The 27,993-nt window shown below is 50.6% G+C and overlaps 1 protein-coding gene and 1 long non-coding RNA gene across 5 annotated transcripts; one reads left to right on the forward strand and one right to left on the reverse strand.

The window, feature by feature from the left end:
- Positions 1-618: 618 nt before the first annotated feature.
- On the reverse strand, positions 619-27,872 carry HM13 (histocompatibility minor 13). Of its 4 annotated transcripts, none has more exons than XM_081917124.1 (13): positions 27,686-27,872; positions 23,043-23,141; positions 20,375-20,457; positions 18,088-18,176; positions 17,261-17,388; positions 16,233-16,358; positions 14,877-14,934; positions 12,422-12,505; positions 10,910-10,946; positions 10,480-10,582; positions 8,859-8,944; positions 5,060-5,237; positions 619-1,191 (listed from the first exon to the last, which is right to left on the reverse strand). In XM_081917124.1, exons 1-12 carry the CDS (start codon positions 27,848-27,850, stop codon positions 5,087-5,089), a joined length of 1,209 nt encoding a protein of 402 aa, XP_081773250.1. In that variant the 5' UTR covers positions 27,851-27,872; the 3' UTR covers positions 619-1,191; positions 5,060-5,086. The 4 variants fall into 4 exon arrangements, with proteins under 4 accessions (XP_081773250.1, XP_081773251.1, XP_081773252.1 ...); XM_081917125.1 differs by having other exon boundaries at positions 17,261-17,346; positions 27,686-27,870; XM_081917126.1 differs by lacking the exon at positions 5,060-5,237 and having other exon boundaries at positions 27,686-27,867.
- LOC309373261 lies at positions 18,123-20,368 on the forward strand. Its single transcript, XR_014169913.1, has 3 exons — positions 18,123-18,204; positions 18,901-19,159; positions 20,105-20,368. It is a non-coding gene; the product is annotated as an uncharacterized lncRNA (long non-coding RNA).
- Positions 27,873-27,993: the final 121 nt, after the last annotated feature.

Consider the following 27,993-nt stretch of genomic DNA (forward strand, 5'->3'; position numbering starts at 1 on the left):
GGAAAAGACCCTGATGTTGGGAAAGATGGAGGGCACAAGGAGAAGGGGACGACAGAGGACGAGATGGTTGGACAGTGGTCTTGAAGCTACCAGCATAGAATCATAGTTGGAAGAGACCACAAGGGCCATCGAGTCCAACCCCCTGCCAAGCAGGAAACACCATCAGAGCACTCCTGACATATGGTTGTCAAGCCTCTGCTTAAAGACCTCCAAAGAAGGAGACTCCACCACACTCCTTGGCAGCAAATTCCACTGTCAAACAGCTCTTACTGTCAGGAAGTTCTTCCTAATGTTTAGGTGAGTTTGACCAAACTGGGGGAGGCAGTGGAAGACAGGAGTGCTCTGGTCCAAGGGGTCAAGAAGAGTCGGACACGATTAAACGACTAAACAGCAACAGTTTTGTGTCTCCTGTGGGAGAGAGTTCCATAGTTTAACAGTGCCCCATTGTGGAGTTCCCCGACATGGACTTCCAAAAGGAAAGCCACGTGCCTCCACTTCTGGGGCCAGCCAGCTGCAGCAGATCCCGCTCAGATCATTCGTGAGTCAACATCCACTTGCTCAACACACCGTCTCAGCAGATTCGGTGACCTCGTGAAAAAGACACTGCAGAGTCCGTCCTGGTCCTTCAATAATTTTTTTTTGTTTTGTTTCGTTTTAATATGAGAAGAAGCAAATCCACAATACAAAATTTAAAAATCAGCTTATAGTCTCCCTTTCTCTCCCCTCCCACCCCACCCTCCCATATTTCCTTCTTCCCACCAAGACAATGAACAGCGGTCAGGGGAGTGGGCGTCAAAATACAGTTGGCGGAAGGGGTGAAGCTGCCTTCTTGCCCCCACCTGCCCCGTCCTCTTCCTCCCCGGGGGAACAAGAGGAGCTGCAGGCAGGCAAGGAGGCAGGCAGGCAGGCAGGAGGTCAATATACGGGGCCCCTCCTGCAGCTTTCCACCCACCCCTGCCCCGCCAGTCTTCAGACAGATGCACACGTACAAACACACATGGCTGTTACACAATCCAGTTGCCTTTTAAAAAACGAAATTCACTTGCGATGGGGAGGCGGGGAGGGAGGGCGGGCGGGCGGCCAGCAGACGGAGCCCAGCCCGGCTGAGCGTCCCACGGTCATTTCTCCTTCTTCCCTTCTTTGGCATCTCCCGGGGGAAGCAGCTCCTTGGGGGCAGAGTTCTCCTCGTAGCTGGGGAGAGACGAGAAAGAGGGAGGGAGAGGGTGAAGTCGGGCTCACCGCAGGTCGGGCAGTTGGCTTCTTGGCAAGGTAGGCACAAGATCCAGCTGGGAGCTCAGCTCTGCCCTGGGAGACAAAAACTGCACACAGAGTTGGGGCAAGTGGCAGAAGTCCCCAAGCACAAAAGACAAAGACGTCTCTTCCTTTTCTGAAACCAAAACAATTAGCCAAGTTTCTAGCCCCTAAGGCTCGGAAGAGAGGTATAGAAGCTACATGGGTAGATTCTGAAGAGGAGTGCAGCTGGGTGCTAGGAGACGACCTCCACTGGGTCTATGTGGGGCTGCCCTTGAGACTGACCCAGAAACTCCAGCGGGTGCAGAATGCCATGGCAAGACTCCTTACGGGGTCCTCGCTGTGGGATCACATTCCCCCGGTGCTATACCAGCTGCACTGGCTCCCGGTGGAGTACAGGATCAGGTTTAAGGTGCTGGTTTTAACCTTTAAAGCCCTATACGGCTTAGGACCTTTGTACCTACAGGACCGCCTCTCCTGGTATGTCCCACGGAGGACCTTACGGTCTTCAAATAAAAACATCTTGGAGGTCCCAGGCCACAGGGAGGTTAGGCTGGCCTCAACCAGAGCCAGGGATTTTTCGGCCGTGGCCCCGATCTGGTGGAACGCTCTGTCACAAGAGACTAGGGCCCTGAGGGACTTGACATCTTTCTGCAGGTCCTGCAAGACAGAGCTGTTCCACTAGGCCTTTGGCCAAGGCACAGCCTGACCTTTGGCAATCCTCACAGAACTCTAGCCCAATGGTTGCCATCAATTTGATTCTGAGTTGATTTTAGAGTGCTGTATTACTTTTACTGTTGTTAGCCGCCCTGAGCCTGGCTTCGGCTGGGGAGGGCGGGATATAAATAAATTATTATTATTATTATTAACTACTTAACTGTGATGCCTGCATTGCAAGAAGGCTAGACTAGATGACCCTCGGGGATCCCTTCCGATTCTATGACTCCATTATTCAATATCTTCATCTCTCCCCCCCCCCATGCCTTGCAAGAAAAGGCAAAAGCAGCTTAAGAAGCTTGAACTGTCCCAGAATTCAGACATTTTCCCGGGGGGGGGGGGCGGGTGTTGGATTAGAGTTCCCCAGTGACATCCTATTTTCAAAACAAAAAAAATTCCTTCCAGTAGCACCTTAAAGACCAACTAAGTTAGTTCTTGGTATGAGCTTTCTTGTGCATGCACACTTCTTCAGATACACTGAAAGAGAAGTTACCAGACCCTTCTATATAGTGAGAAGGTAGGGAGGGGTATTACTCAGAAGGGTGGTGGGAATGGGTGATTGGCAGATAGCTGTGATGAGCCTGTTGACGACTCTTAACGACTGCAATAGGTCTTACAGGAAAAAGCAAGGGGTGAGAAGGTGAAAAATGGCTTTGTCATGTATAATGAGATAAGAATCCAAGGTCTTTGTTCAGACCAGGTCTCTCCATGGCTTTAAGTTTGGTAATAAGTTGCAATTCTAACTTAGTTGGTCTTTAAGGTGCTACTGGAAGGAATTTTTTTTGTTTTGACTATGGCAGACCAACACGGCTACCTATCTGTAACTGGAATCATATTTTCAAGCAGAGAAGGGAAAGCCCTGCTTTATTCCCCCCCACAAAAACACATTTGGCCATTGGGCTCTCTGAGAGGTCGCAGCTCTGCACCCTTCCCTGCAGTTGAAGCCTGGCCTCTTAGCCAAGGCACGGCCCTGGCAAGGTTTCGCAGATCAGGCCCATGAGCAAAGCAGATACTCAAACAACGACACCTGAAGCAGAGAACCAATTCTCCCGGCCTTCCCTGGCTCCGTTTTATGGGGGTGGGGACAGGAAACAGGGGGCAAGAGTGGGGAGGGCTCTTAGCAGCAGGAAAAGAAGCGAACCCAAGGAACCCCCTCAATGCATCAACGGCGCCTGGGTGGGTGTGTTCATTCTGCTGCACCAAGTGGCACAAGGGCAAGTCACGGTGGAGGCAGCCCTGTGCCAGCTCCACGGCAGGCTGTGCCAACGGCCAAGGGTGCCATTTTTCCTGTGTGAGCCACACTGGAGCCAACGAGACCGGGCAAGGGCGTGAGGCAGCTCCGGAGCAGAAACTCCCTGCTGGGTTGCGCCCGGGCAGTTTGCTGTGGGAGGCATGCAAGCTGCCACCACAGCAGCAGCAGCAACCTCCAGGAAGAGCGGCCGGAGCAAAGAGAGTCAGTTGCAAGAGGACCCGAGACGAAATGGGTGGAAGTGGTTTCGCTTCCACCATCTTCCATCTCAAGGATTGCAGGGGGTTGGAATAGATGGCCTTTGGGGAGCCCAACCCCACGATTCTGTGATTCTAGGACTGGGAGCCTAAGCGCAGCCTTTTCCCAGGCCACTGGAGGGAGACAAATTTACAGGTGTCCAGCCTCCCCATCTACTAAATTTGGCTAGCGGGAACTAAGGGAGAGAAGGATGCGGACCACTGGCCAGCCAATAGGAACCACTGGTCCTTCATGCTCCTGAGTGCCAACTCTGGCCGGCAGCAGCTCTCCAGGGTTCCCGGCAGATGCCCCCTGGGGATCGAACCGACAACCTTCTGCATGAAAAGCAGGTGCTCAGCCACAGAGCTACGGCCCTTCCCTCCGAGGCGTCTCCTGCCCCAGCTCCCCACTCCCAATCTGGCCCTCGGCTAGCTGCATTTCCATGCCACCTCCTGGCGGAAACAGTTCGACTGCAGAGGTGCCTTGGCAACTCCGCATTTCGTTGCTGGGTCGTCGTGCCGTTTTTATGGGCAGAAATCTGGGGCTCAGGGCTGTGGCCAATGCTAGTCCTACTCAGAGCAGATCCACAGACATAATAACTCCGGTCCATTTCAATGTATCTGCTCTCCATATACCGTAGATTCCGGCATATAAGACGACTTTTTAACCCTGGAAAATCCTCTAATAAGTCGGGGGGGGGGGGAGTTTGGAGTGGAGGAGGAGTTTGGATTTGATATCCCGCTTTATCACTCCCTTTAAGGAGTCTCAAAGCGGCTAACATCCTCCTTTCCCTTTCTCCCCCTCAACAAACACTCTGTGAGGTGAGTGGGGCTGAGAGACATCAGAGAAGTGTGACCACCCCAAGGTCACCCAGCAGCTGCATGTGGAGGAGCGGAGACTTGAACCCAGTTCACCAGATTACGAGTCCATCGCTCTTAACCACTACACCACACCACACTGGCTCTCTTTGGGGGGCCATCTTATACTCTGGGTATGGGTTCGCTGGGCAGCGGCAGTGGGTGGCGGGCTCCGCGCTGGGAGGAAGCTGCCCAGGGAAGCTGCCGTGTATAAGACTGGGTGTATAAGTCGACCCCCCAAATTGGCAGTTACCAATTTGGGGGGTCGTCTTATACACCCTGTCGCCTAATAAGCCAGAATCTACAGTATATAACTTTTTAAAAACCCAAATAATGTTGACTAGCAACAGCTCTGCCGCATTCCCAGAAGGGTTTTCTGCAGCCCTGTCCGCCAGGCATTAAACCCGTGACCAGCCAGCTCTTTTGGACTACAATTCCCATCAGCCCCTGCAAGCTCAGCCATGCCCCCCATAAGCCCTAGCACTGTATGCCTGTGCTGACTGGGAGTTGTAGTCCAGCCTTGCTGGAGAGCACCAGGCAGGAGACAAAGGACCTAGGTGCAACCAGAACATTATGGGGTGGTTGTGGGTGCACATCTTCGCGTGTAGAAAGAGGGGAGAAAGGACCTGTGGGTCCCTTGTGGGCATGCATTTGCAGAAGCTGCCAACTCAATATACCGAGACCCTCCCTCCCTCCTCTGCCCCCCCCCACCCCGCCCCTGGGGTCTAAATCTTGGATCTGCCCCTACCTGGCTACACAGGCAGGCCTGAGAGAGCTACATGGCGCTGGGGTTTTGCTGCCGGCGTCTGTGGGAGCAGGACAGTGTCTGCTGCATGGAGTCAGCGAGGCTGGACGGAGACCCGGAGACGCTAGGGAAATGGGTGAGCCGTGGGGTATGGGGCAAGATTTCGGCGGAGGATTCGTAGCTGCAGGGAGAGAGACACAGACAGGGCAGAGAGAGGAGGAGAGAGAGAGAAAGGGAAAGGCTTAGGAAGGGCGGCAGGGAGAGCGGCTGCAAAGAGGGAGATGGCACAGAGACGCAGCTTTCCCCCGCCTCACCTGGCTCTACTGCCAGGGGCGGCATGGCCGGGCGACAGATGGAGAACCACCCAACAGAACAGCCCCAGCCCCTCACTCCTCCACCATCGTTGCTGCTATCCATCTGTCCTGATAGACAATGGAGTGCACCTCCAGGGGTGAAGTCAAACCACTGTGTTGGCAAATCCCCAGGGTGCAAGCCTGGGCAGGGTGGATGGAAGTCCTGGGCTGCCCAGATGACTAGGCCCCCCTCTCCGCCTCGCTAATACGGCCCAAAGGAAAGCAGAACGAGACTTTTGGCCCCAGCTTGGCTGCAGGAGTTGCAGGTGATACAGGTTACACGGAAAGGGGGAGGATGTTAGGATTACTGATATTCCAGCACAGCTTGCTGGGACCTTCCGTTTGTGTGTATAGCTATTGCTTTTGCTCTTGGACACGAAGGGAGAAGACATGTTTTTCCTTTGTGAATAAACTGCCTGTAAATATGCTCTCACAGCCGTCTCCTGCCACTTCTGTTTGTGCAGTGTTATTTACTCTGCTGATTAGAGCTGTGCTCCAGCTTCTGAAGCTGTGGATTGCTGTTTCATGCTGAGCCAAGGACTGGATATCGCCTGGCTGGTGGGCTGGAGCCAGCTGGGGGCTTGCAAATTGCCCCCGTTCCCTTGGAAGCACCACAACAGCAGACAAGGCGCCACCAGCCATCTTAAGGATTCCACTTGTGTAGGCTTTGCTTCTTAGCCTTTTATTCCCCCTCTAGATGTCCCACAATGCAGCAGAAGTTGAGGACCAGAGTTTTCCTTCTCCTAGATGGGCTACCTTGCCCTTTCTGCCCCTATTGTTGTAACCCTCCTGTCCCAAATACAAGGAGGAACGGAAGGAAGGAGGAGATGCCAGCAACCTGCTTGGCTCAGGAGCTCCCTGTCAGGGAAGCAAACCAGGCGGTGGGAGAGACGAGGAGGAGGAGGAAGAGGAAGATGAGGAGCGCCAGGCTCAGCTGGTGAAGATGCAGGGAAGGAGGCCGGGTTGTGGGGAGAGTGTCTTGCCTGAGGGCCCTCCAAACCTTGCAGCTGGCACTGCTCCACGGCTGCCCAGATGAGAAAAGGTCAGAGTGGCGAGGGCAAGGAGCCCAGGACCAAAGGCGGGACGTGGCAGCCTTGCTCTGAAAGCAGCTGAGCCACGAAGCAAAGGCATTCTGAGCCCTCAACGAGATGGTGTCCGGGTCTTTGTGACCACAGGGGCCTGTTTCTAAGAAACACTTTCATTCATGTCCAAACCTCTCTCTTCAAGGAAGCTGAAAATTCACTAGAAAACAGGGACCAGCAGCCAGAGCTACCGTATTTTTCGCTCCAAAAGACGCACCCGACCATTAGACGCACCCAGTTTTTAGAGGAGGAAAACAAGAAAGCAACGCAAAGCCTCTTGAGTGAAGAGGCAGGAGCACTCTGGCTGCGCTCAAGAGGCTTTGCGTGGCTATCCCTGAAGCCAGAAGAGCAAGAGGGATTGGTGTGCACAGCCTGCATTCGATCCATAAGACGCACACGCACATTTCCCCTTACTTTTTAGGAGGGGAAAAGTGCATCTTATACAGCAAAAAATACAGTAAATTGTTCAGACAGTTGATGCAAGTTTTAATCTGTTTTCGGCCTATTGCTGTTTTAACTCTTTGAGCAACTTATTGCTGCTAATTTTTCTTCTGGGTGATTTTCCTTTTGGTAAACCGCTTTGACGGCGTGTGTGTTTTAACAATCAAGCGGTATATAGATTCTATGAAACAAAGTAAATAAATGGCTTAGTGGGTGATCTCCCAGGTATAAACACCATCACTTCATTGGGGTCCTGCAGGCCAAGATATCAGGCAGGACCCCAAATTCCTGCCACTGAAACCCTCCCCGCTTGCCCCAGCCTTTCATTCAAAGTTACACAGGCAAGAAACCCAACAACGGCACACAGGAAATCCTCCAGGAATGGCTTGATCAGAAGAAAGGCCCCCCTGGGGAGTGGAGGGGGCAGGTACCCTCCTCACAGCTTGCCCGGGGTGAAGGTCAGGGTGCCCCTCGAGAGGTGCGAGGCCAGCTGCTGTGCCGCATCAGACCTGTCAGCGCCCCCAGGAACCGGCTGCTCATCAAAGCCACCTGGAAGAGGGCTGAGGGAGGCCAAAAGACACCTGCCGGGATTCCTGGGGTGGGGGCCCCCTTCCGCTCATCACTCTCATCACCAGTTCCTCTTCCTTCCCACCCCCCTTCAAACCCCACAGCACTTCCAAGGTGGTGGGGAGAATAACTCAAGGACTGGCACAGATCCACACAACTGCGTTTCCACATCCGCAGATTTCGCTGCCAGCCACACAGGGACCCCAGAGGCACTCGGACCCCTTTGTGAACCCGATGCGGAAATGGAGAGCCTGACCCACTCGCTCATCCCCCAGTTGTTGGGGGGGGACACCCCTAAATTGTGGCAGACCCAGGGATTTGGGGGATGAATGTGTATTTATTTGTGGGAGGCTGGCTGCCTATCACAGAGAGACCCTGATTCAACTTGTTTTTATTATTGGTTGTTAGCTGCCCTGAGCCCGGTCTTGGCTGGGGTGGGCGGGGTATAAATAAAATTTATTATTAGTATTATCTGCTTGGCCACCGTGAGAAGAGAATGCTGGACTAGATGGGCCGATCACTGGCCATGACCCAGCAGGTGCTTCTCGTGTTCTTAATGGTCATGCTGGCTGGGGCTGATGGGAACTGTAGTCCAAAACACCCGGAGGGCACAAGGCTGGCAAAGGCCAATTCACTGACTCATGGCAGATGAAATCGCCGATAACCAGCAGATGGGATGAGGACAGAGCATCTCCAGTGTGGCACCAGTGGCATTCAGCTTTCTGGCTCGACCCAAATGCTCACAGGGGAGAATGTTGATATTTTCACCCCCTCCCATTACGAGAATCTCCTGATCTGATATTTTGAGAAAGGAGGGGGCATAAACTGCTCTTCTGCTCTTTCTCTCCTGACTGACTGCCTGACTCTTTGAAGAGAGTCTTATCTATGTAGTGACTAGATGGCTGAGTGTGAGATGTAACACTCAAGCAAGCCAGTAGTTTTTTAGTTTGTAGTAGCTATTAGAAATTAAAAGGAGTTATGCTTCACAGCTAGCTTCCGCATTTTTTATACTCTGCTGAGTCTGGTGCTCACAATGCACAGTTGTGGGTCCAGTACACTGAGACCTGCTTTCCAAGACTGGAAGGCCTCTGAAAGTGCTCCAGTCGAATAGCCCAGTAGGGCAGAACCACTTATTGAGCCCAGTCACTGACATCGGTTGAAAGGCGTACTGACAGAGAAGAGAGGCTGGATCCATCTCCACCTGTACCTCCTTTCAGAGGCCTACTTCACACTCTGCAGACTGCCGGAAGGAAACAGGTGCTGACTCAGCTGTGCCCCATTCCCCACAGAGTCCCCCAACCCGGCTGGATCTGCCCAGGCAGAATCGCAACTGCTGTGTGGCCGCAAAGCATCTCTTACCTGAACATCTCTGCCACTTCTCCCTTCACCAGAGCCACCAGGAGAGGGAAGCCGATGCAGGCCGGGACCAGGTAGAGCAGGGCAGGCTGAGAGGGGAAATCAAGGGGAGTGGGAAGCGTTAGAAGGGAGAGAGGGGGCTGGAAACGGGGTTCGGGAGACAGACACGGGCTGGGCCAAAATAGGGCACAGAGTGGAACTACAGGGGCACAGCGTTAGTGTGGAGGGCCAGGCTTGCCGCACCGAAAGTCCGTTCACCGTTTCACACTCACAAGTCTAAGGAAGTCGGAAGGTCAAGGGCAGAATTACAAACTGAACACAGGGATTGCCGTGGGCCTGCAGGGTCGGTGGGGTGAGAGTTGCCAAGCCAAAGTCACCAAGTGGTTTAAGTGTCAAAGGCAGACCCCTGAGCTGGGCCTAAAGCAACAGTGGTACCTCGGGTTACAGACGCTTCAGGTTACAGACTCCGCTAACCCAGAAATAGTACCTCGGGTTAAGAACTTTGCTTCAGAATGAGAACAGAAATTATGCTGCGGTGGCACAGCAGCAGCCGGAGGCCCCATTAGCTAGAGTGGTGCTCCAGGTTAAGAACAGTTTCAGCTTAAGAATGGACCTCTGAAATGAATTACGTTCTTAACCCAAGGTACCACTGTACTTGGGACAGCAACTCCCACCAGTCCTGGCTGGGTTGGTGGGAGTCCAGCCTCACCTGGTGGCCCCAGGTTGGTCAGACCCAGGAAGCTAAAGCGCAGGCCTCACGCTGGTGCAACAGGCCATGGGACAGCACTGGCCTCTGGGGTCAGGCAAGCCGCTCTCCTCAAAACACTCACCTTACTTATAAAACGGATCTAGGTGAAGCTTCCGACTAAACATCAATAAAAATTTTCGGATGGTGGGAGCCGTTTGACAAGGGAACGGACTACCTCTAAAGGTGGTGGGCTCTCCTTCGCTGGAGGTCTTTAAGCAGAGGCTGGATGGCCACCTGTTCTAGATGCTTTGGATGAGATTCCTGCATTGCAGGGGGTTGGGCTAGATGACCCTTGGTGTCCCTTCCAAATCTGCAATTCTATGTTTCTGTGAAGCAGATCTCAGCTAACACCAGGGAACTTTCCAACGCAGTACTCTTTGAGGGAACCAGGATTTGAATCAACCTCAGTCATTACTGGCCTGGCTGGCAGAGGGTTTTTGGCTGAAGGGAGATCGCCATTTGCCTTCCTCATGCAGTGAAACCCAGAAGAGGGTCACCTTCCATGAACCCTTAAAGCCGGGAGCCCTCTTAAAAAGAATACCCAACAAGCCAGCTAGGACTGGGGCAGCCGTCTCTCTGTCTGGCCAGCGGGGTCACTGGTGAGATGCCCAGAGGCAAGTCTTCACTGCTGTGAGGGGCTGTTTGCTTAGAAACCATGAGTTCTGCATCTTTTACAAGGGAGCAGCCGTGCGTCCCAGCAGGACATCTCGCTATCGTGATGCTAGTGGGCTGCTAGAACAGTGCCAAACTCCTCATTTCTCATCTGCCCCTCCCCTTTTCCATCTCCAATTCAAAGGACTTCCTGCTTTCCCAGAAGAGGCAACCGGCCGTGGCTGGCAGGCAGGTGGCCTTTGGACGCAGGTAAAGGCAGCTCACCTGAGCGTGTTTGAAGATGTGCATGATGAAGATGGTGAGGCCCAGCCCAAAAATATAAGCCACGAAACTGGTGTAGAAGTAGGTGTGCGTGTTCCTCTTGAGGCTGAGTCAGGGAAGGAAGCAGAAGTGGGCGTTACGGTGATCCAGGGGCAGGAGAAGCTTCCCTAACAGCCCACCCAACGCCATGAACAGGCGAGAAAAGTGTCTCAAAGAAGCAGAGAGATGCCATCAGGCCATAAAGGCATGACCAGAGAAAACCTGCAGGGTCCTTGTTCCCCAACCCACCTTACCCTCCAACAAGAGCCGCTCTTGCTCCCAACTGGAATGTTTTCCAAGAGCAGACTGTCACAAAAAGGACATCACTCAGCAATACAGGATTGCCAGTGGTGGTCTTTTCCACATTCACCGGGTGGGGGGGCAGGGGGCTTACCTGATGTCAAAGCGCAGCAGCAAAGCAATGAAGATTCCTGGTTTGGGTTGGGAGAAGAGAAGAGAGTGGAAGAGTCGCGGTTAGGGCTACAGGGAGGAGGCTGTGCCAGGCACCCACCCACTTAGCCACACTGCCCTTCTCAAGACTCCCTGCTCCTAATATGATATGTGAGGCCGCAGCACCACCTTGTGGCTGAAAGCAATATCGAGGCGACTCGCTGGGACCTCTGGCAGGGATCAACAACAGGTCATACAGCTCTTAGGAAGAGCTCTAATGGATCAGGTCCATGGCTCATCTACTCCAACATCCTACGGCACACTGCAGCTAACCAGATGCCTTCAGGGAAACCCTCAAGTAGAATACAAGCGCAAGAGCACCCTCCCAACTTGTAAAGGTAAAGGGACCCCTGACCATTAGGTCCAGTCGTGGACGATTCTGGGGTTGCAGCGCTCATCTCACTTTACTGGCTGAGGGAGCCGGCCTACAGCTTCCGGGTCATGTGGCCAGCATGACTAAGCCGCTTCTGGCGAACCAGAGCAGCGCATGGAAACGCCGTTTACCTTCCCGCTGGAGCAATACCTATTTATCTGCTTGCACTTTGACGTGCTTTCAAACTGCTAGGTTGGCAGGAGCAGGGACCGAGCAACGGGAGCTCACCCCGTTGCGGGGATTCGAACCGCTGACCTTCTGATTGGCAAGCCCTAGGCTCTGTGGTTTAACCCACAGTGCCACCCGCGTCCCGTCTCCCCTCTTGCAGTTTCCGGCAACTGGGGAAAAGGCTATGTTTTAGCAGAGGCTGGAATGAAAACTTTCGACAGGATAACTCACCTGCCAATCTTCTGGTGTCATAATAGTAAAGGTAAAGGTACCCCTGCCCGTACGGGCCAGTCTTGACAGACTCTGGGGTTGTGCGCCCATCTCACTTAAGAGGCCAGGGGCCAGCGCTGTCCGGAGACACTTCCGGGTCACGTGGCCAGCGTGACATCGCTGCTCTGGCGAGCCAGAGCTGCACACGGAAACGCCGTTTACCTTCCCGCTGGTAAGCGGTCCCTATTTATCTACTTGCACCCGGAGGTGCTTTCGAACTGCTAGGTTGGCAGGCGCTGGGACCGAGCAGCGGGAGCGCACCCCGCAGCAGGGATTCGAACCACCGACCTTTCGATCAGCAAGTCCTAGGCGCTGAGGCTTTAACCCACAGCGCCACCTGTGTCCCGGTGTCATAATAGGGCCAGGTAATTAGCAGGTTAATTATTCCCTCCCACCTCCAGGGAACTGGCCTATGGTCTGCCCCTCGTCCTGCCCTGGGCCAAAAAGAGTTCTCCACCCATGCGCTATGGAATGTGGGATGATCAGGTGACTCCATTTCTCTGCTAAGCCTCCTTCCCTTTCTCCAGGGGTGCAGAAGCTGCCTCCTTCTTTCCAGCTGACAACCAAGAGCAGCAGGCGAGAGCCAGAGGGGCCGTTCCATCGCACAGAACCGTCGCATAGTCACACACTCCCCGACCCCCTTACCTGGGATGACAATGTCCCCCAGGCCCAGCATGGCAAAGTTGTCGGCTTCCAAGCCTTTCTCTAGAAGATCTTGGGGGAAAACCACTGGGAGAGAGGAAAGAGGGGAGAAGCAAGTTCAGTCCATGGCAGGAGAGAGAGAGAGAGAGAGAGAGAGAGAGAGAGAGAGAGAGAGAGAGAGAGAGAGAGTCCAAGTTTGTCATTGAAAGACTACAGCAGGTTTGCTTTAAACACACACCGGTAAAAGGGCGAAAGATTTATATGATCTGAAGAAAAACTGAGAACTATTATAATTTTAGAATATCTAACTGTGAAGATTCACAAAATGAAAGGGTTTAAGGTCAGTGAGAAGGAGGAGGGTTGGTTTGAGAAGATATTGACTTATTTAGGCAGGTATGAACAATTTGGGGCAATTAAAATGTTAAAAGTTAAATAAACCTTGTGGAGAGAGGAGCGTTAATGTATATAGAATTATACATATGATTGATTTGAATATGTTATTATTGATTATGTATACCCAATGCATCAGCCGCCTTGGGGGTTTGACTGTGTTTTGGTTGTTGGTAATAATAATAATAATAATAATAATAATAATAATAATAATAATAATAATAATTTAAATTAAAAAAATTAAACACACACTGGTGCCTCTCCCAGTGCAGGAGGTCCTGTGCTTCAAGGAGATTAGACTGGCCTCGACCAGAGCTAGGGCCTTTTCGGCACTGGCCCCAACCTGATGGAACACCCTGTTGCAAGAGATGAGGGCCCTGTGGGATTTGACATCTTTCCGCAGGGCCTGCAAGACGGAGCTGTTCTGACAGGCCTTTGGTCGGGGCCCAGTCTGACCCACCCCCTCTTTTTTTGTTATAGCACCCAGTATGTAAGTGGCCTCCCTAACCCTTTCCACCAACCTGTTCATATAAGATCAGCACAAACAGTTGGGCCTGGTGAGCACTCAATGCTCCCATCCCCTGTAGTTATAATCCGTGGGTTGATGTCTTATTTTATTCTGCTCCAAATTTGATTTTAATATTTATTTTAATCAATTGTTTATGTTTTTAATGTATCATACTTTGATGTTAGCTGCCCTGAGCCCGGTCCTGACCAGGGAGGGTGGGGTATAACTAAAAATTTTTATTATTACTATTATTCCTAAGGTTGGCTAGGATGGGATTGTGAGCACCCAAAACAGACAGTGGCCCTAGAGCGACAGGCCAAGGAACGATCTCTATCTTTCCTTGCTGAGCTAATATTGCTCAGTGGAAGGGGTGGACCAGATCCCACCGCCAAACTTTTGACAGGTGGGCGGGGCTGCCCAGCAGTCACCTGACACCAAAGTGAACGGACTCCAAAGCCACGGCAGTGAGCCTATACCTTTCTCTCACCTGAGGTCGGGGCTGGAGCAGGAAGGAGTGGTTTTGAGGGAACTGGCATCACAGGCCAGTTCAGGACCTCTGTTGGGTTGAATTAGCCGAGATTTACCAGATGTCCCCATTTCCCGGGGACAGCCCCCGGATTTGCGAATAAGTCCCCAGACAAATTCAATCCCTGGAATGTTCCCGGATTTCATCTAATGTCCCCGGGAAACGCAGCAGCGGCAGTCTCAGCAGCCTGGAGCAGTTGGCTCTGGCTGGCTTCAGGAGCTGCTCGGAAGTCCCCATGTGATGGTGGTGCAGGGGCTCTAAGACGCAGCTTCTGGGCTGCCTCCACCTACCCCGACGCCAGCAACTAAGTTGTGAAGGGAGGCTTCATGCTGCCTATCGGAGCAGCCTCCCAACTCCTATTTGCATGCAAGAAGGAGCGGGGTGGGGATCTCAGCTGTGAAGGGAGGCTTTAAGCTGCCTATCAGAGCTTGCGTGCAAGCAGGAGGGGGCAGGGATCCCTCAGTTAGGCAACAGGAAGCCTCCTTTTCCAGCTGAGGAATCCCTGCCTCCTCCTGCTTGCATGCAAGTAGGAATGGGATTGGGGCTAATCTGATGGGAAGGGAGGCATTGCGCTGCCAGAGCCTTGCCGCCACCACCCGGTCCTACTTCTCCACCTTCCATGCCTGACCCACCGCACACCGCTTCCCCACCACCGAAGAACCAACACCTCAGGGGCTGCCCAGGCTCATGGAGAAAGGAGATAGAAGCTTTGGAGGAAGGGGAAACGTGGCGGTTGAGGTCAAGGTGGCGGCCGCCCCTCTGCCACTGCCATCGCAGCAGCATCAACATCCCGAACAAGTAGTATTTATTTATTTATTTATTTATTTATTTATTTATTTATTTATTTATTTAAAGTGTCCCCGAATTCATTGAAAAAAATCTGGTAACTTTAAATTAGCCCCACGAGATGGAGGTTTCGCATACCCTGCGCTACGAGAAAGCTTCTCTGTTGCTCAAGCTGCAGCATGGCTCAATTAGCCACCACTCCTGCCAACTGCTCCTGCCACCAAAGGTTTCAAAAACCAGGTACTCACATTTTATGGGCGCCTCAAAGGACTTTGCGACCGTCACCATAACGTTGGTGCCAAAGACCTAGAGAGGAGAGAAGAACGGTGAGAAGGATGACGACTGCAGCTTAAGCATTCACACCATGGCAGCCACCCAATGGAGACCAGGCCTTCCTTAGGAGAATAACTGTCGAATAACTGTCAGAAGATTCATAAGGAATCCTCTCTGTTAACTTTCAGGCATCTCTTGAAGACTTTTCCATGCTGAAAGGCCTAGGCAATTGTGCAGTGTTGAGCAGCTGCTTACTTTAATGATTGTGCTTTACTGATTTTAACATTTTCCAAAACAGTATTTCGATATTGCTGCACACAGTATTTTATGGTGCACAGCAACATTACAGGGCTTGGCAGAGACCAGGGTTTGAATCCCCAATTGGCCATGAAGCTCACTGGGTGCGACCCCGGAGCAGTCGCCGCCTCCCGACCTAGCCTAACTCGCAAGATTGTTGTAGGGATTAAAGGAGGGGGAGAACCACGAGTGCCACCTTGAGCTCCTTGGAGGAAAAGGCTGAATATGAATGCGATAAATAAATAAGACAGAGCTGGTAACACAAGAATGTAAGAAGCCACACGGTGGCATGAACTCTGCCATAGATCGCCAAGGAGGAGCCAGCACGGTGTAATGGTTTGACAGGGACCAGGGTTCCAATCCCCACTCGGCTATGAAGCCCAGCGGGTGACCCCGGGGTCTAGTCACTGCCTCCCAGTCTACCCTACCTCACAGGGTTGTTTTGAAGATAAAACGGGGGGAGGAAGACTATGAACACCACACCTCAAGCTCTTGGGGGGGGGAAAGTGGGATATAAATGCACCTTGCCAACAAAGGTCCGTATAGTTAAAGCCATGGTTTTCCCAGTAGTGATGGATGGAAGTGAGAGATGGACCATCAAGAAGGCTGATTGCCAAAGAATGGATGCTTTTGAATTCTGGTGCTGGATGAGACTCTTGAGAGTCCCATGGACTGCAAGAAGATCCAACCTCTCAATTCTGAAGGAAATCAGCCCTGAGTGCTCAGTGGAAGAACAGATCCTGAAGCAGAGGCTCCAGTACTTTGACCACCTCATGAGAAGAGAAGACTCCCTTGGAAAAGACCCTGATGTTGGGAAAGATGGAGGGCACAAGGAGAAGGGGACGGCAGAGGACGAGATGGTGGGACAGTGTTCTCAAAGCTACAAACATGAGTCTGACCAAACTGCGGGAGGCAGTGGAAGACAGGAGTGCCTGGCGTGCTCTGGTCCAGGGGGTCACGAAGAGTCGGACACAACTAAACAACAACAGAAATAATGTATTTAGAGAAGCCCTGAGAAACCAGCACTTGCTTACCCAGAAGACATCGTAGACGAAGAGCCCCCCGAGGAGGATGCAGCCCGTGCTGACATTGTTCAAATGCAGCAGCTCCACCCCGTTGAGAGAGAAGGCCAGGCCAAAGAGGTTGTTGGCAATCCAGTGCTGGGAGTAGGGCAGAGAAGGTTAGCAACCAGCATATTATTATTATTAAATTTATATATACAGTGATACCTCTGGATGCGAACGGGATCCGTTCCAGAGCCCCGTTCACATCCTGAAGAAAACGCAACCCGCGTCTGCGCAGGTCGCGATTCACCACTTGTGCGCATGCGCGTGACATCATTTTGAGCATCTGCGCATGCGGCGAAACCCAGAAGTAACGCGTTCCGTTGCTTCCAGGTCGCCGCGGAGCACAACCCGAAAATGCTCAACCTGAAGCAACTTTAACCCGAGGTATGACTGTATATTATGAATATAAATATAATATATATTTCTATATTATATTTTTTATAAATTGTTATACGGTGGTACCTTGGGTTAAGTACTTAATTCGTTCTGGAGGTCCATTCTTGACCTGAAACTATTCTTAACCTGAAGCACCACTTTAGCTAATGGGGCCTCCTGCTGCTGCCACGCCACCGGAGCATGATTTCTGTTCCCATCCAGAAGCAAAGTTCTTAACCCGAGGTAATATTTCTGGGTTAGCGGAGTCTGTAACCTGAAGCGTCTGTAACCTGAGGTACCACTGTAATTACTAAAATTACTATTATTATTAATTTATTTATGCCCTGCCTTATCCCCTGACAGGCACTCAAGGCGGCTTAGAAATAAAAATAAAAAAGGTAAAAACAGAGGGGGGGGAACCATCATTAAAAGCAATTAAACACTGCTAGGGTTAAATCTCTTCTCTCCCTCTCCCCTATCTATTAAAAACACAGAGATAATTGCAATAAAAACAGCACCAGCACAGCTCACCCCCCTTGCCTCCCCACTCCCCCAGGCACACTCAGGATTTTAGGCAAACAGGAAAGTGGTGCCCAGGCTTTGCCAGGTGCTGGGCTTACCTTTCTCAACAGGTACCAGACTCCAACGATGCTGCTCATGGCCAGGCACACGAGGTCCTTGGTGTCAAACTCGTAGTTGACAATCTCTGCAACAAAAGCCACCACGTCGTTTTCACCTCTATCAGCCTCTTTTAATACAAAGCAAGAGTAAGGGATAGGCAGCACCCAGCCACCCTGGCAAAGAGCTAAGAGAAGCGACGCTTGTTTTCGCACCTAGATTATAAGCTGACTTAAGACAGACTGCTGACCCACCTAGACTGTTGAAGGTGTGCGGGCAGAGAGAGAGAGAGAGAGAGAGAGAGAGAGAGAGAGAGAGAGAGAGAGATCTTACCCAACCCCACTCTGCAAAATCCAGTGAATGGAAATGGTGGATCTTGCAAATAATGCACACTGTCACTAAACTATGGGTTGGGGGGTGGGCCATATCCTCTGCAAGCAGAAAGACCCACTTAAGAGAGCTTTTAGATATTCAGCTGATTCTCTGATGGTATGTAGTTGTTTTATCTTTGTTTTGATTTTTTTATTATTATTTAAAGCACACCATTCCACAGGTGTTTGCTGCCTGTGTGGGAATAGAAACAGCAGCAGTGGGTGACGACTGGAAGACAAGGGCGCCTAGGACACTTGCCCGGTATATAGGCCATATTGAAAGAATTAGAAACTCCAGGGAGAGCCCACTGGCCAAAGCAGAAAACTGCAGGAAAGGCTACCGATGGCCTTCAGGTTGGGGAAAATCAGGAAGCAACAGGCAAGCCAGGGGAAATGTAGGATTTGAACAGGAAATGCTTTGGGTGGGAGTTTGAGTTGGCTGGCAGAGAGGGACTTACCTTCTTTACTTTCCCCAGAGCCCTGAGTGAAGAGAAGCTGGTACTGCTTGTTGGGAAAATTGACGGGGAAGAATTTGTTCATCACGGGGCTGAAATCAAGAGCAGAGAAGGGACAAGGTGACTCCTGAAGAACCATGGATTACTGTATTTTAATATTTTAATACTTTGTTGGAAGCCGCCCAGAGTGGCTGGGGAAGCCCAGCCAGATGGGCAGGGTATAAATAATATACAGTGGTGCCTCGCTAGACGAAATTAATCCGTTCCGTGAGGCTCTTCGTATAGCGGTTTTTTCGTCTTGCGAAGCAAGCCCATTGACAGCTTAGCGGATTAGCGCTACAGCTGTCAAGCGGCTTCCAGCGATCAGCTGTTAAGCGGCTTATCAGCTGAACAGCTGATAAGCGGCTTAGCGGCTTAAGAAAAGGGCGAAAAAAGCGAAAAAAAACCACGGGGGGGATGCAATATTTTTTTCGTCTTGCGAAGCAACCCCATAGGGAAATTCGTTTTACGAAGCGCCTCCAAAACGGAAAACCCTTTCGTCTAGCGGGTTTTTCGTCTTGCGAGGCGTTCGTCTTGCGGGGCACCACTGTACTATTATTATTATTATTGAGAGAGGAGGGCAGCGGGGTGTCACCCACTAAGCATTCCTGCCGGCCTCAAGTTTAGCTCAAAAGCCTTCAATGAGAGTTCATCCCAGTCAGGTGCCTAATGCACACACGTGCAGCGGAAATTGAGCCAAGCTTGTGAAGAGGCACAGACAAAAATTGGCTCCAGGCAAGGAAGTCTTGCAAACCATGGTTTCCCTTTTCCCTTTAGGGACACGTTTTATACTTGAACAAAGTGGGCTAGTAGCCTGTGTGAGGTTATTTGCAAGGCCTAAACCACCCTCTGCCATCGCCTTTAAGGACAGGTCAAATGACGCCCTCAGGGATGTCCTTATTCACGACAACAAAATACGGGAGGTCGTCATGTTTAAGAGCTGAGTTCCCAGCATCATCACCAGCCCCACACTAAGAACCAGCTAAAAAGAGAGGCTCAATATTAAGCTGACCCAGAGAGCTTCATTTTGAATTTGGTAAGAAACAGCCAATTTATCAGCTGCACTGTGCATCTTTCATTTGAATCCTGATGGGGCCTGGTGGGAAGGGATTGGGGCCTTATTGCCCCCAAAGGCAGCTACTGTTTTATTGTACTGAGATGCAAAGACCCTGGAATTGACCACCAGCAGCTCATTAAAATTAGTGTTCAAAGAGCGGGTATGAACTCCTTTTTCAACGCACAATTTGGCAAGGATTTTAGGAAGACTGAGCCATGCCATGATAGATGCCAATACCATCCTGCTCATTGGGTGTGGTGCTTTTGCAGAACAGTGGCCGCTTCAACAAAGATACAAAGCCAAGGATTTAAGCGGATCGCTTTGCCAAGGAAACATTTTGATTTCCCTCTTCACCCAGTGAATGGCACGGCAGACTGCTGGAGTTCATTGGCCAGCTGTGTTATGTTCCTGTCTCCCATGTCAGAGGGACGTAGAACACCCTGAAAAGGGGACTCCCAGGAGACACTTGAAAAGCACTTCCTGGTTTTGCTTGCATGGCTTTTCCCTGCCTGGAATGCACCCTTGAACTCTGATAATGCCCCTTGCCAGCTGGGATGGAGGACAGAGAGGCAATGGAAACTAGGCTTCTACATTAATTGTTCCACCCACATTTGCTTTTGGTCCCACCTGCCGCTGGCAAGTGGAAATGCAGCCCTCAGTCAGAAAACCCCTGAGCTGCAGAGTCAGAGACATGCTACCAACCTCCAGCTCTGCTAACAAACCTCTGATCTCATCCCTTCTCCTCCTCATCCCAAAACGTTACGTTGGTTCAAACAGAGGAAAATTTATTATATATCTGAGGAATGGAAGAGCAGTTTTGGAAGCAGCCAACCCTGGAATAATATTAGCTAACAGTGTCCACTGGGAACGCCCCAATGTCCCAAAAGCAATTTCTGAAGAGATCTCTGGCTTCGTTTGTTCTAGAGCGAGAAATGAAGGGAAATTTATTGAGGCGTGTGGAGAGAAGGAAGAATCCTGTAATGGCAGGAAAGAGCTGAGAGGAGTGAGGGATAACTCTATTAGATGAAGCCATATTGCTCAGCATCTCCAGCAGTGGCCCTCTAATTTTGCTTTAAAGAAAAATGCCAGCTAAGTTTAGGCTGTTTTGCTGCAACCGGCAGGGTTCAGATTTCTTTTTCTTTTAAATGGAATTGCAACACATAGTATTCAAGCCATCGGTTCTCCTTCTTTTACCTGATGGTGTGGGAAAGGGCAAGGATCCCCAGGACAAAGAAATACATGGAGAGCAAGAGGTTGATGTATTCTTGAGAGAATATCTAGAAGACAAGAAAAACCAGTCAGGTTAAACAACCTGCTTTCTAACTATGCAACGTGTCAAAACAGAGGAAGAACAACCCGGAAGAATAATTACTGCTTTTAAACTTTCACATCTAAGCCAGAAGGCTGTAATTTTGCTTTCTTTTAATTTCTGACAGATGTGAGCAGCTCTCCAGATGTTTAGGACTACAACTCCCATCAGTATGCGCTGACTGGGGCTGGTGGGAGTTGTAGTCAGAAACATCTGGAGGGCACCAGGTTAGAGAAGGCTGTCTTATGCCAGACCAGGGGTCTGACATAAATATGGGGGTGCATCATCTCTGCCCAGTCTCATTGCCCAGATCAGATGATTTTCTTCTCCCCTAGGAGAAATGTGTGTGTTCTTTTTCATGAATTTTCTAATAGCGCTGCCTCTAAAGGTTGGGAAGAAGTTCTTGACTGGAAAAACTCTGTGATAGTTACAATGAAAGCTTTCTAATGTTAGAACCAGTAACCAACTATTCTTAGGTCACCTTGATCCACTTTTGCAGTTGTTCCTCACAAAGGCCTCCATTCTCCTGACCTCCAACACAGCTTATCTGCGTATCTCTAAGATACAAATCCTGTGCGATGAACAAACAGTCACCCTGGAAACACCAATTGCCAGTTAGAATTATTCCATTTCCTTTCCTGCACCGGTACAGGCTGTGATTGCCAGTTGCCCAAGGCTGGCTTCATCTGGCAGAAATGCAGCAGGAATCCAGGAAGTTAACAATCTCCGAGGCCAATCCATCACGTCTATGACAATGACCTTTCTATTTCAGCAGGCATTTTATGACTTCAGGATCAATTTCAATTTCTTTTATCCACTGTATGTTTCCTGTAATCCAATTGCATACCCGATAGAAATTCTGGTGATTAAGCGGTATGCAAACAGTTGGAACCCATCACCCATTTGCACTTGAAATGGCTTAGGCAAGTGGTCACATGAAGGTGCCTTCTACAGCTCCATCTCACCCCTGGCATCTCCAGGATTTCTAGCAGAGGTGCTCAGCCTTCCTACTACCAGAGATCGGGGACGGGGAAGAATTCAGCACCAACCAGAATCCAAGCCAGAATCATGACTTCTGGTGGGAATGGAAGCATGTCCATTTCTGCACACCTTCCACACCCAGGGGTTTCCAGTGTCCCAAACAGGTAGATCAGCACCCACTTTGCATGCCTCAGAGGAGGCAATCTGGACTGGCATGGGGAACCATGCAAGGCCTTGCCTTGTTCCGAGGTATCCTGGATGCCAGTCAGGAGAACAGCACTGGGGAAGTCTCCTCAAGCCTGGAGCACACTGCAAAATTCATATTGATGCTGCAATACACTCTGGACTTTTACTGGAGCTAAATGGATCTATCTTCCCACTTCACCTAAACTTTTCAGAGTGCAGCTTTGTACCTGCTGCGTGCAAAGCAGAGATCTACCACTGTGCGAGGGGGAAGGGAAACAGGCAATGCAGCAGATCAGATCAGCTCCACTCTCTAGCCTTTCCAGCTCGTACTGGAGGCCCTGCTCTGTCCCATCCTGTGGGTGGTGAAGCTGGTGAGCATGAGGAGGCACAGGCAAACTCCAGATGTTTTGGGACTACAACTCCCATCATCCCTAGCTAACAGGACCATCTTGGTGGTTGTAGAGCCTGGATTATGGAAGACACACACACACACACCGCCAAGCAGGGATGCAAAGGGCACCATCTTTGCCTTTAGACAATGGGTGGATTTTTTATTTATTTCAGCTAAATAAAGCTGCTGCTTCTTCTTAATTTTGTCCGGTTTGCCACTTTTAGATATTTCAGTTCTTTTAAAACATTATCCTGTTGTCTCAGTTGATATTTCAATGGTACTGCCTTTATCGTTCCATTACACTGCTTTTAATTTTGTGATTTTGTGTTTCATCCACTTTACCAAGTATACATAGTTTTGGGAAATCCTGAATAGAAAGGCTGGATAAGATAGCTAAAAGCTGGAATTGTCCCCCCAGTATATTACAGTGGTACCTCGGGTTAAGTACTTAATTCGTTCTGGAGGTCCGTTCTTAACCTGAAACTGTTCTTAACCTGAAGCACCACTTTAGCTAATGGGGCCTCCCACTGCTGCGCCACTGGAGCACGATTTCTGTTCTCATCCTGAAGCAAAGTTCATAACCTGAAGCACTATTTCTGGGTTAGCAGAGTCTGTAACCTGAAGCGTATGTAACCTGAGGTACCACTGTAGACTGTTTGTACAAGTAAAATCTCCTCTTACTAGTACAGTGTAATATACTGGCATACCCAGCCTTTTTGAAAGCTGGAAACCTCGGGGTGGCAGATCCAGGAAGTGAAAGACCTTCTTCTACCAGCATCGGACAGCACCCACCTGCAAAATGCTCAGCACCCCACAGCTCCCAGAGGCCCGATGGAGACACCACACTATTGCGAATACTTCTGACAGGAAGGTTTCTGCCACTTCCCCCTCCCCAGGAGCGATTCTGCTTCCTCTACACCCACAAAAGGGAGAGTTATTGGATTAGCTGTCAGCCAGCAGAAGACTGCAATAAGATCCCCAGTGGCTTTACTTACTTTGAAGAAGAGATAGAGGCCTAAGAGGGTGCAGCTGGCAACAATAGGAAAGCGGGCAGCATCTCGGCTGGTAATGGTCTCCGGCATATCCGAAGCATTCTAGAGGAAAAGGTGGTCATATGTTAGCCCCTTAGGACAGGAAGGATACCTTATTCAAAACTCTAGAAGCAAAGATATTAAGAATACAGTGGTACCGGAGCCCCATTCGCATCCTGAGCAGAACGTGCGTCGCAATTCACCGCTTCTGCGCATTATGTCATTTTGAGTGTCTGCTCATGCGCGAGTGGCGAAACCCGGAAGTAACCTGTAACGTTACTTCCGGGTCGCCTTGGAACGCAACCTGAAAACGCTCAACCTGAAGCTACTTTAATAACAGTAATAATAATAATTTATTATTTATACCCCGCCCATCTGGCTGGGCTTCCCCAGCCACTCTGGGCAGCTTCCAACAAAATATTAAAATACCGTAATCCAACAAACATTAAAAGCTTCCCTAAAGAGGGCTGCCTTCAGATGTCTTCTAAAAGTCTGGTAGTTGTTGTTCTCTTTGACATCTGGTGGGAGGGCTTTCCACAGGGCAGGTGCCACTACCGAAAAGGCCCTCTGCCTGGTTCCCTGTAACTTGGCTTCTTGCAGTGAGGGAACCGCCAGAAGTTCCTCGGCGCTGGACCTCAGTGTCTGGGCAGAATGATGGGGGTGAAGATGCTCCTTCAGATATACTGGACCGAGGCCGTTTAGGGCTTTGAAGGTCAGCACCAACACTTTGAATTGTGCTCAGAAACATACTTTAACCCGAGGTATGACTGTACAAGAAGAGCCTGCTGGAAGAGGCCAATGGCCCATCTAGTCCAGCATCCTATTATTCCCTTAGATGCCTTTGGGAAACTAGCAGACAGGATTCAAGCACAAGAGTCCTCACCTCTCCTGCGGTTTCCAGCAACTGATATTCAGAAGCACAGCATTGCCGTTGCGGCTGGTAGCCTCTGATAGCCCTCTCCTCTGCCAATAATTTGTCCAAGCCTTTTTTTAAAGCCATCTAAATTGGTAGCCATCATTGCCTCCTGTGGGAGCCAGTTCCATAGTTTAACTATGCATTGCATGGAGGACTTTCCTGAATCTTCAGAGATTTAGCTTCACTGGATGTCCACACGTTCTAGTGTTACAAGATAGCCCATCAGCCTGGACACTGACCAATGTGCTCTTCCCTATTTCCCGCTGGAAGCAGAATAACTGCAATGTAGGGCAGATATTGCATCCACTTAACCACATCTGCTTTTACAGCCCTCAGGAAACTTGAGCAATGGGGTTGCCAGGCACACTCAGAGGCAAATTAGTTTCCCTATTGGAATGCGTCATATGGAAATTTGCTCTGATACACTCACACAAACACCTTTTTCATTGTTTTTCAGCTTCTTGTTCTGAAGACATTTTTGTGACAAATACCTTTCGATGCAGCACTACATGGCCAGTTGAGGTATCAGCCTGCAATTATTTTGGCACTTTTTAATATGACATGGTGGCTCAATCCACCTGCTCCTCAGAGTGGCTGGGGAAACCTGTTGTTATATCAGACCTGAAATAGTCTGTGGACAGTCGGCATCCCTTCCAAAATTCAGAAAGGGAAACTGAAGGAAGTTGGAAGAGAACAGGTTCCCCTTTTGTTTCCAGGCTCATAACTTCTGTGAGTGGGACGCAGGTGGTGCTGTGGTCTAAACCACAGAGCCTAGGGCTTATCGATCAGAAGGTCGGCGGTTCGAATCCCCGTGACGGGGTGAGCTCCAGTTGCTCAGTCCCAGCTCCTGCCCACCTAGCAGTTTGAAAGCACGTCCAAGTGCAAGTAGATAAATAGGTACCTCTCCGGCAGGAAGGTAAACGGTGTTTCCGTGCGCTGCTCTGGTTTGCCAGAAGCGGCTTAGTCATGCTGGCCACATGACCCGGAAGCTGTACGCCAGCTCCCTCGGCCTATAGAGCGAGATGAGCGCTGCAACCCCAGAGTCGTCCACGACTGGACCTAACGGTCAGGGGTCCCTATACCTTTAACTTCTGTGAGTATGTCTGCAAGGCCGAATTATACCACCTCTAAATAAATTAACAGGTCTGACTATCTTGGGCTGGAACCACAAACCAATTCCATGACTTTCTTTATCCCAGTGCCCTCCCCACAGCTTCCAGCACTAAAACAACAGATGTTAAATATGTATCAGGTGAAGTATTTCCTTTTTTAAAAAACCGATTCCTGCCAGCCTCAGTGCATGAATCCAAGATTACCCACATGGATTTTTCTTTCTTATCTGCCTACACAACACTCACAATTTCATAAAGGGAAATGTACAGAAAGGGGCTAATGTAGCATATGCAAAACATGAATTCTCTACAGAAGCAGCTCGTCAGCACACAGCTAGCCACAACTGCCTGCCCAAGGAAGCACTCAAGCATCTAAGGAGGAGGGGCATGCTCTCCACTTTGGCCCTGTTGCCTGCTAACACGTCAGTTGGCCTGCTTCCTTCCGTCCCAAGTTCTCCCCAAGGTGCACACTCAAGAGCAAAGGAACAAAAAGTCCTGTGCTAAATAGGCCAACGCTACTGCATGTAGCAAAGTGAATCCTTTTTCAACTTGGAAGGGAAGAAACCCTTGCTGGAGTGCATGCTTTTCACACACACACACACACACACACACACACACACACACACACACACCGCCCCAGGAGATACCAAGGAAAGGAGACAGAACTGCTGGGGTAGACAATGCAGAGCTAGATGGACCAATGGCCTAATGCAAAACTCAGGAGGCAGCAAGGGAAGGGTGTGTGTAAGAGGCAGGCTGTTTTAGCTGAGATTCCTGCATTGCAAGGGGTTAGTATAGATGGCCCTCAGGTTCCCTTCGCATTCTACAAGTCTATTATTCTATGCTCTGGACAAGGTCAGAAGTAAAAAAAGAACAATTAGACAGGGCACCTAATTGCAGCATGTGGGGAGAACATGTCATCACCACATGTATGTAAAGATGGCCCTGCTTTCTAACACAGGCATCGGCACAGAGAATCAAAGAACTATATTTGGCTATTCAGGTACTGGGAGGAAGCAAAGATGCCTGCTGCAAGCCCAAGACTGGAGGGGGTGTCAGAGATTATTATTATTATTATTATTATTATTATTATTATTATTATTATTATTAATACCTCGCCCATCTGGCTGGGTTTCCCCAGCCACTCTGGGCGGCTTCCAACGAAAGATTAAAAATACATTAAAACATCAGTCATTAAAAACTTCCCTAAACAGGGCTGCCTTCAGATGTCTTCTAAACGTTAAATAGTTGTTTATTTCTTTGACATCTGGTGGGAGGGTGTCTACAGGGCGGGCGCCACTACCGAGAAGGCTCTCTGCCTGGTTCCCTGTAACTTGGCTTCTCACAGTGAGGGAACTGCCAGAAGGCCATCAGTGCTGGACCTCAGTGTCCGGGGAGAATGATGGGGGTGGAGATGCTCCTTCAGGGAGTCCAAGAACACAATAACCCCATGAACATAATGTCCCTCTGCTCCCTTTCACCATATGCTGCTATTCAGGGGTAGACTGCCTCTGTGCACAAAGGCTCCGCGTAACCACCATGGCTAACCACGGCCAATGGAACCAACCTCCTTCACAAGAAACATGGAACCTGCTTTGATAGCAAAGTGGGCTCCCTCTAAAGGGGGTTTACTCTCTTGCACCCGAGGCTTTTAAACAGAGGTTGGACGTCCACCTGGCAGGGGTTCTTCAGCGGCCATTCCTGCATTGCAGAGGGTTGGGCTGGATGGCCTTTTGGGATCCCTTCCAGCCCTGTGATTCTATGGGAAGCAAGTAAACCATTTACCCAAGTCAAGCCTTTACCAAAGGTGTCATGGGCTTTGAAGACACTCGAACTCAGAACTCAAGGGAGAAACATGCTAAGAGGAAGGCACGCTTGGCAAACCCTCACCGTGATCAACTCCAGCCTGGGAACCAATGTGCCCAATGTGGAAGGACGTGTGGATCCAGAACTGCCGTCCACAGTCAGTTACATAGTCACTCTTAAAACCGTGTCTATGGAAGACAATCTTACATGGCTACGATCTTACTCCCACCAGATGTCAAAGAGAACAACTACTTCCAGACTTTTAGAAGACATCTGAAGGCAGTCTTGTTTAGGGAAGCTTTTAATGTTTAATAGACTATTGTATTTTAATATTCTGTTGGAAGCTGCCCAGAGTGGCTGGGGAAACCCAGTCAGATGGGAGGGGTATTAATAATAATAATAATAATAATAATAATAATAATAATAATAATAATAAATTACGAGTGATTGCCAGAGAAGAAAAAGTCAAACCATTAGGTCCACCTGGCCCAGTGCTGCCTGCACTGACTGGCAGCCGCTGGACGGACCTGCAGGCGGGGGATTCTTCGCAGCCCTACCTGGAAATCCCGTTTTGGGTGCCCTGAGCAGGGGGCCCGTTTTGCATGCCAGTCAGATACCCTCTACCCCTCTGCGTCTCTCCCCCGGGTTCATCCTGCTCCACAAGCCCCCCTCATGTCTCCTGGAGTTCCGCCGGCCCCTGGCGGGCGCGGGCCGCGGCCTCCCACCTCGGAGAGGGAGGGGGTCCCGCCCTGGCCGCCCCTTCCCCGCCTCACCTTCCCCTTCGCGCAGGAGACGGAGCGCAGCGCCCCGAAGAAGATGGGCAGCAGGGCCATGAGCACCAGGCTGCCGTAGGCCAGCGCCATGCCCTCCGGGGTGGCGGGAGGCCGAGCCCCGGCAGCGCCGGCCCCGCTCCCGTTGTGCGCCTCGGCCTGCTCCATCGTCTCCAGTCCCCAACGCAGTCCGCACTTCCGGCCCGGCGGAGGCGGCCTCGGCGGCGCCCAGGGACACGTTCCCTTAAGGAGCCGGAAGTGCGTCGCGGCGCGTGCGCGGACGGCGGGCGCAGGCCCCGCCCCTTGGATAC

Source organism: Podarcis melisellensis, assembly GCF_964234715.1.
Source record: "Podarcis melisellensis genome assembly, chromosome: 6".
Lineage (NCBI taxonomy): Eukaryota > Metazoa > Chordata > Lepidosauria > Squamata > Lacertidae > Podarcis > Podarcis melisellensis.